Source organism: Gossypium raimondii, chromosome 12 (assembly GCF_025698545.1).
Source record: "Gossypium raimondii isolate GPD5lz chromosome 12, ASM2569854v1, whole genome shotgun sequence".
Classification (NCBI taxonomy): Eukaryota; Viridiplantae; Streptophyta; class Magnoliopsida; order Malvales; family Malvaceae; genus Gossypium; species Gossypium raimondii.
In genome coordinates this window covers 925,972-935,403 of record NC_068576.1, presented here as the reverse complement: position 1 = coordinate 935,403, position 9,432 = coordinate 925,972, and the positions used below count along the sequence as shown (strand labels likewise).

Here is a 9,432-nt window from a genome sequence, read left to right as displayed (position 1 = left end):
ATGAGTAAAGTTATTGACATCTCTTCTTACTTGCTGCTTGAAGCTACCGGTGATTCGGAGTCTGGGTGTTGTTTTGATCCTGCCATGTCTCTTATTAACCATGATGATGATGATGATGATGATGATGATGATGGTGATGATGATGATGCAGAGTCATGTAGCTGTGATACTACTACATCCGATGTTGTTCATGGTGTTAGAGAGGTTAATAGGTTTGAACAGAAAGCAAATGACGACGACGACGACGACGACGATGGGGAGGTGGTGGAGATGCGAAAGGAGGTTCGTTTGCATAAAAAATGCAGGGATGATAGGGGGTTCAATGGAGGAGCGGCCAAAGACAAGAAATCATCTACTGTTGATTCAACCAAAACCCTGAAAGAAAAGAACAGGTTATTTTGGGAAGCTTGCCTAGCATCTTGAAATGATTCTTAAGCTAGCTGTTTCATATTTATTATATCTGCAATTACCATTAAGTGTGATATAATTGAACATACATAAATAACTATTCTTTAACTCACTTTCTCCTTCCAACTATACAAATTTGATTTATGATTTTGGCAAGTCACCTGATAATTAGATTTGTGTGTAATTGATGATATGTCGTATAGAATTTAGTGTAATTGGACTCCAATTCTTAGGGAAAGGTGTAATTTGGTGTAATTATTATTATTTATCTTTTATAAAATAAATAATATTTTTATTTAATATCACTATCTTTATATACTTTTTAAATTAAAATTTGAAATATAAACAACTTAAATGTTTTTAATATTTACATATTTAATTTTCATATGATATAAATTTTATAATTATATAAAAATAAATAATTGATGTACATAATATAAAATTGAGAAATGAATTAGCCTGGACTCAAGCTTTGAATATTAAAATTAATTCGGTTCATATTTTAAATAAATTTAATTTTTACATTTAATATTTTATCTAAACCCTTTTAAATACCAGATTATTCTTCAAAGTTAAATGCTTAACCTAACTTTAGAACAAAAAAATATTTTCGAGCTGAGCCAAAATTTAATCAAATTATTTCATATGATTAATTTTTAAGAAGAGATACCCAATAAATTTAATGCTTAAATATCAAATCAACCTCTTTTAATGATTATTACCCAGCAAGAAGGATGCACCAAACTAGAACCCAAGGATCGGATGGTTGAGCTATGTTATGTTAATTCGTCAAATTCGACTAAGTTCTATTAAGTTTAAGTATGATATTAATATCATATATAATTATTTAAATTCAGTTTAATTTGAAATATAAATTTTAAATTTTATCCAACCACGTTTATGTTTGTAAATGATTAATTTAAATTCATTTAGGTATGCCTATATTAAAATTTTTAAATAAAATTATTTTTATTTAATATTTTATAATTATATATATAGTGGTGGGTCTTGGAACAAAATTTTGAAGGCTTAGAAAATTTTTCAAAAATTTTAAGGGTTTATCGAGATTTTAAAAAAAATTGAGGTCTAATTAAAATTTTTAATTTTTATGAGATTAATGATAATTTTCAAAAACTTTTAAGAGAGCTTAATTAAAAATTTTCAAAAAGAAAAAAAGGTGTATTGAGAATTTTTCAAAACTTGAGAGATCTAGTTAAAATTTCTAAAAATTTTAAAGGAAAAATCAAAATTTTCCAAAATTTAGGGAGAGGAACCACCTTAATGGTTTGCCTTTATATATATATATATCTATTAATATCATTTTATATTTTCTTTTATTAAAATTTTAATAAAATAATTTATTATATTTTAACGTTTACATTATAATAATCTATTTAATTTATCGTATGGTACGAATTATATAACACATGAAATAAACGAAAATTTATGTGTGTAACAAAATATTTTATTTTCCTAAAATAACCTCAGCTCATTATTAACTCTTGCACACAATTATCTAAATACTAAGTGTAAGTTTAAGGGATTGACATTTACATTATACATATCTTTTTATCTTTGCTTAGAAGAAAAACTAATATTTGATTTTTAAAAATAAGGGTGTCACATCTCAAAAATAGGGTTAGAAGAATTGAGTTTGTATAAACCAAGAGTAGTCACGCTTCGATTTATAAGGTTATCTTTGTGCATTTGTAAATAAATCGAGGGTTTGAAACGAGTACCAAAATTAGGGTAATAAATAAATAATTAAATTATTAAAATGATATATCAAGTTTTATTTTATCAATTAATCTAAAATGAAGCTTGATTACGGGGTTTAATTTGTAAATAGTGTGTTTTAATTGAGTTAGGACCTAATTGGAAAAGGGGAGAAACAAGGAGTAAATTGCCCATTTTTTTGGGAAATTAGTCTTCCACTAGAAATTTCCAGTTTCTTTTTCTTCCCTCTCCTAGCCTATACTCCCATCCTAAGTTCTGAGAGTAAGTACTTCAAGAATTTAATTATGTTTAAGTTATGTTAATTAAAAATCATGTCAATTAAGTAGCTTATTTACTACTTTAATAATGCTATGTATAGTATTATAAGAGGAAATTAGTGTTATTGATACAAATTTTAGTTTATGAAATTATGGTAATTTACAATAATAGTGGAAAAAGGACTAAATTGTAAAGTTAAGAAAGTATGTCATGACATTGTATAAAGTGGAAAAAAGGCTTAAGTGAAGAAGTGTTAAAAGTTATGGTGTTATATTTGTAACCTAATAAAGAATATGTAAGTTGAGTCCCTTCCTCCCATTTTATTATTTTCAACAAGCTAGAGAAAAGTCACACATTGAAATAAATATATACAATTAAGAAATAAGATTAAGCAAGAAATAGACTTAAGACTTAACGGTTTAGAGTTAGCTTCCCTTGTGTGCAATCCCAGGTTTGAACCCCTTTTTCCCATTTTATTTTGGAAATTTGGCAAGACTCCAAAAAGAAAGCAATATATACAATTAAGTGTCTAAATTAGGTAAGAAATGAGCTGTAGGCTCAATGCTTAAAATGCTAAAATCTCTCCAGATCCAAGGCCGAGCCCCCTCATTCCCTTTTTATTTCATAATTTAGCCAAAACGCCCTAATACACAACTATATGATTAAGCGTAAAAAATAAAAAAAAGATTGAGCATATTGCTCAGTGGTTAAGGTGTTAGGCTTCTTTGAAGCCAAGGTTTGAGCTGTTGCCTCCTCCTTTTCATTTTAAATTCAATTTTGGAAAATCTTGGGAAAATTGCAGGTGACGCCTTTAAGGTTTACAAACCCTAAGAATTTAACCAATTCTTTCCTAAATAGAATTCACAACTTACTCATTCCTAAAAATTCTAATCGAACTAGAATTCCACCATCTTTTTAGATTATTTTCCTAATTATATTTTCATATTTCCCCTTTTCAAATTCTAATAGAATTTACTCTCCATCTTTCTATTTATTTTCTTCCCTTTTCTTTACACCATATTTTCATCCTAAATGTTGTTGATTATTTTGCTATCTCGAATCAAATCATCCCCCATTCAATCATTTTCTATGGGAGTTTAGATTTATCATTAATAAACATCCATTATCTTGGCAAAGGATCGGTAAGTACATCCCGTTTTTTATGTTTAGATCTCAAATTTTCGTAGAATTTCTATCCGACTTTAATCTTTCAATTCAATTACTCAATCTTTTTCGGTTTTTGTCGAATCTTTCGATAATCTTGACGAATCTTGAAACCAATTGTTAATTCATGTATAAATGTCATTTGAATAACCTATTTTAGGTGCATCGAATTAGATTTGATCGTGAGGAATGTCGATCCGACTTCTAAAGAAAAGTGTGTGTTCTTTTACAAGTGAATTGAGGCAAACTATGTTTATGATTAGGGCCACATGGTCTACCACATGGGCGTGTGGCCTACACGGGTGGACCACATGGCCCCTACACAATCATGTGCCCTGTAAACCTTAGGTTAGTTCGTGAACCATGTGACCAAGACCCTGCCACACAGCCGTGTCTCCCCTGTAGGTTAGTTTTTGCATTTGCCACAAGGCCACAACCTGTTACACGGTTTGACCACACGACCGTGTAACCCTTCCACACAGTTGTGTGTTCCCTATTTTATAGTTTTGTCCAAAATTTTATAAATTGTTCAGTTTAGTCCATGAATAGACCCCAAACTATTTTTAGTACTTTATTTCATTCAATTGAGTCCTTGATAATATGAATAATATTGGAATCCATAATCTGATTGACTAAATTATTACTGTATATGATGATATGAAAATATTACATGTTTACTATCACTGTAATTCTGATGATCTAATAATGTTTTCTATACCACTGTGTTATTGATTGCATGATACACATTATTTATCCACAATGTATTTTAGTCGACAGTTTATCTGCTCGACCAGTGGTTCATCCAAAACGTAATTTAGTCGGTAGTTTATCTGCTTGACTAGTGGTTCATCCAAAACATATTTTAGTTTGTAGTTTCTGCACGACCAGTGGTTCATCCAAAACCTATCTTAGTCACGACCAGTGGTTCATCCAAAACGTATCTTAGTCGACAATTTATCTGCATGACCAATGGTTCATCTACAACGTACTAGCAGCTTTTATTTGCACCAACGGATGGTTTATCCACCAATATTCTTATCGTTAGCAGTTAATTTGCAACGATTAGTGGTTAATCCACAACGTGGTGTAAAAGTAGATAAGTTCTGGGGGACTCCTACTATGGTATGTAGTGGTGGGGTAGGACATTATTTGATAAGTTGAAATTGCATTGCATTCATAAACATTTGCATAGATGTGAATATCGAGATATTATATTGATGAGTGGGTCTGAAATACCGATATTCTAAATTGATATCTAGTTGTGATACCACTAAATGTAACACCTTTAGCCCGTCTTCAATGCCAGATTAGGGTTACAGAAAATTACCATACAAATTAGAACATTCAACATCAAAACAAAAATAATTATGCAATTCATGAACTATCATTAAAAACTCAATTTAATTTAAGCAAGAATACACTTACGGGCCTTAATCCGAGCATACGGGGCCCTAAAAACAATTTGGGAACATTCTGGGATCAATTTGAAACAAAATAGAAAATTTTGGAATAAAATTAAAAACAAGGGTCAAACGTTCGTGTGGCCATGCTGTGTGACATAGCTCAGACTGTGTAAACATTCGAAGCCTGGACACACGGCCGTGCATGTATCCACTCGCGTGAGTATTCGAAATAGGGCTACACGGCCGTGCCATAGGTCGTGTGTCCACTCGTGTGAGTATGCGAAATAGAGCCACGTTGCAGCGTCGTAGGTCGCGTGTCCACTTGTGTGAGTATTCGAAATAGGGTCACACTGCCGCGTCATAGGTCGTGTGTCAAACTGTGTGTGCATTTGATGTTGGGTTACATGGTCGTGTTATAGGTCATGTGGTAGACCGTGTGAAACTTACACCTAACACAATAATGACACACGACCGTGTGGCAGCGCACATCCCAGGCCTTGTGCTACATAAGTTACCCCAAAACAAGCTAAATCATGCACCAAATCTTGCACACCAAGATACACCAATCCCACATGCATTCATATGTCTAAAACACTATCAAACACACTTCAATTCATACCAAATCAACTTAACCAATATGCAGTCAAAAGACACGACAATTCATACATTAAAATCAACCCAACAACATCTCAAGTTCATTAATTAAGCACATATCTAACATACCAAAACCATTTCAAACATATATGTCATTCAACCATGGTTTACCTATTATCACAAGGCATGCATAAATATTCAACAACCTATCAATTTACACCATTAACTATAATCATTGATGCATACATAAGCTTGGTACCACTCAAACATACCAAATTGTCAAACCAAAATCAAGCTCTATTATATTTAAACCTTATACATGTCATTTATAACCATTAGCCAAAATAATCAAAACTACCAAAATGATGATAGGACAGTGTGATCGTACTTCGATGTGATTCTAACTGATTGAGCTTCCGATGATCTACGAAATAGATAAAAACAACTATGTAAGCAATTAATGCTTAGTAAGTTTGTATAAAGGAAACGTAACTTATTGAACATTTAAGTTAAACAACCAAGCATAATTTCATTATGCCATAAACCAATTTTCCTTTCCTATACATGCCACCTCACTAGGTTAGTTGGTGTAACATTGCATATACAATTCCAATCAAAACATGACATAAAACATATCTAACATTTCACTTTCATATTTCACCACTCATAAATATACACTAAACCATCTTTTCCTTTCAATTACACATTTCGTCATAATCCATATCATTACTAAAAAATCATAGTTCATTTCACGTAATCACATACCCTTTAAGGCTTTATTTACCCGTTGAACCAAATGAAATAACATCAAATACTTGAAAAATACTCATATAACCATTTAATTCTCTAAACACACCACAAACATAACTAAATAACATATTTATGACATATGAAACATATATTTACACCAAGGAATTAATATTCATTATCAAACTATAACAATCAAAACATTTATTTCATATTCATACTTATGTTACATATCTCACCTGAAACATGTTACTTGAATAGCGAACGGTTGAAGGATGAGATACCAACATTTTCATTGCTATTCTTTTCGACCTTTTCATTGATATCCTTTTCGACCTTTTCATTTGATATCCTTTTCAACCTTTTCATTTATTGTTCTTTTCGGATAACATCCTTTTCAACCTTTTCATTGATTCGGAAATGCCGAATGTAGTGTCATGGTATCTTTCAACCATGGTCTTTTCCTTTTTGAGTATAATACCATGATATATTTCAATCACGGTCCTTTCTTTTTCTTAAATCAAGACAATCTTAAACATCAATACATAGATGCATATATAAAGATATGAATTAATCTTATAAATTCAAATGTAATATTCTAAAATGAAATACGAACTGACCTTGATTACAATGGTTGTTTTAGCAAAGTTGAGAACTAATCCAAAACTTTTGTTTTCCCTTGATTCAAGTTCGGTTGATTCTTTTATTGATCTAAATAATAATTTCATTCAATGAAATAATTCAAATAGCTTAATATCATTAATTCTAACTTATAACCCATTTTAATGTGAAATTACAAAATTACCCCTAACATTTTATCTTTTGTACAATTTAGTCCCTAAACTTGAAACTTGCAATTTAACCATTTTAATTAAAATTCATGCTAACCGATTCTTAATAAATTCACAAACAACCTATACTTTCCACCATTTCCCATTATTAACATTGGATTTTACTATTTTTCAAATAAGTCTTTAAACACAAAATCAACAAAAATCACTTAACAGAACACTTATATCTAACTACTAACTTTAATATTATATCAACTACTTCAAAAATACTTCAAACTCATTCATAATAAATCCCAAAACCTTTAACAGTTTTACGAATTGACCCTCGAGCTAGCTAGATTAAGCTAATACGAGCTCAAAAACATAAAAATTACTTAAAACGGGACAAAATATCATACCATGCATACCAAGATAGCTTAGCCGAAACTTGCTTCCCCTTGGCAATGGCTATTCGGCTTTAAGGTGAAGAAAAAATAAAGAAGATGATATTCTTTCATCTTTTATTTACTTAATTTTTATATTACCCTTAATAACTTAATTAATCATCAACAATTTAATGTCCATGGCTGTCCACTACTTTTCTATATGATATATTTTCCATTTAAGTCCATTAATTTAAGATTTCATATTTTACAATTTAATATTTTTTACGAAATTAATTATTTAAACATTAAAATTTTTTAACCAAATTTTAATATGACACTAATAACACATCATAAATATTTAATAAAATATTTACGGGCTCGGTTTATAGAAACGAGGTCCCAATACCTCCTTTTCTAAAACCACTTGACTTTAGGGATATACCACTTGAACCTAATTATTCATTCAAATAACATAAATTATCAAATCAAAATTTATTATAACACTATATTTGACTCGTAAATATTAAATAATAATATTTACGGACACACTCATCAAATTTGTGACTTCGAAATCACTGTTTTTGACACCATTGAAAAATGGACTGGTACACTAGGAATTAATATTTTGTATGATTCGTCTATTGGTTGCACCGATTTTTTGTGATTGGACTCACATTGAGCTTCATAACTCACCCCCCCTCTTATTTCCAACTTTACAAATAATCCACCAGGTTAGGACACAAACTCGACATACGGAGGGCTCGGGTCGAATTGATCTTTTTATTAAAAACTATTTTAAATTTACTATTTGAAATTTTGGTTATTTTGGGAACTTGATTATTTTATTCAAATTGTGGCATAAGACTTCAATTTTGGGTTTGCTTAGCATTCATGATAGTTATTTTGAATTTAGAATATTGAAGCATGAATTCAGAATTTATTATGCATAAACTTATCCTGATTTTATTTAATTAAAATTAAGTTGAATTTCACCTTTTGCTAATAGATTATAAGTAAATTTTGAATAATAAATAACTTGGAAATTAACTAAGTTTTCGAAAGTTGTCACCGGTACAAGAAAAAAAATTAAACTAAATCGGTTTTTGTTAATTCGTTAGTTTTCCTGTAAATGAGCTAAGTTTTCTTTTAAGATAAACAAATATTTTAATATGACTATTTAAAAAAAAAAAGAAAATTCAATGGCTTACTGGGTCATTTCAATGGCAGATGCAATCTTCTGAATTTGGGCCTAACGTTTAAATCGAGTTGAAGAGGTTACACATGGATATTATTGATTTTTAAAAAAAAAAAATCTCCAAAGGGCTTTTAAAATATTTATTAATGAAAGCATTTTCTTAACTTACATTTAATGCAAGTGTATTTATTTTGACTGAAAAGTAAGAAGCTTAATAATTTTTATTCAATTTGTAAACAGTGTATTTTCTCTTTTAAATTGCTGCATTAAAGAAATCTTTTAATTTTTAAAAAAAGTTAATTAATTAGAGAAAAAAAGTGTAAAATATTTTTGGAACTTCTACCTTCTGATCTGTATAAGTTAATAAGATGTATAGTGGGCAATTGGACTTAATTATATCTTAGGAGATGGTGTACTATACAACCTTTTTGCACCAGTCCTTATAACGAAGAGGGTGTATATTATCTCAAATGAGTGATTTAGTTTCAATTAAATTTGCTCATAGGATAGTTTTCCGGCTTAAGTTTGAAGATTTATTCGAAATTTGAGAAGGTTTGGACAAAAAATTAAGTCTGAAAACTGAGCTTAGGTAAAAAAGTAGGTCCGTTTAAGATATGAGTTGGGTTCAGGCTTGAACAATCAAGGTTCAAGCTCAACTTGTTTTCTGTGTTTATAATATTATATATTATGCTAGGTGAGTATTTGGTACCTTGAGAGTGTACTTTTTTTTTATTCGACAAACAACCTTCAAAATTGGACATGTATCTCTT

At 30.0% G+C, this 9,432-nt stretch overlaps 1 protein-coding gene across 1 annotated transcript; it reads left to right on the top strand.

The window, feature by feature from the left end:
• On the top strand, positions 1-423 carry LOC105762306 (hypothetical protein). The gene is made up of 2 exons (XM_052624791.1): positions 1-49; positions 152-423. Exons 1-2 carry the CDS (start codon positions 1-3, stop codon positions 421-423), a joined length of 321 nt encoding a protein of 106 aa, XP_052480751.1.
• The last annotated feature ends 9,009 nt before the right edge of the window (positions 424-9,432 follow it).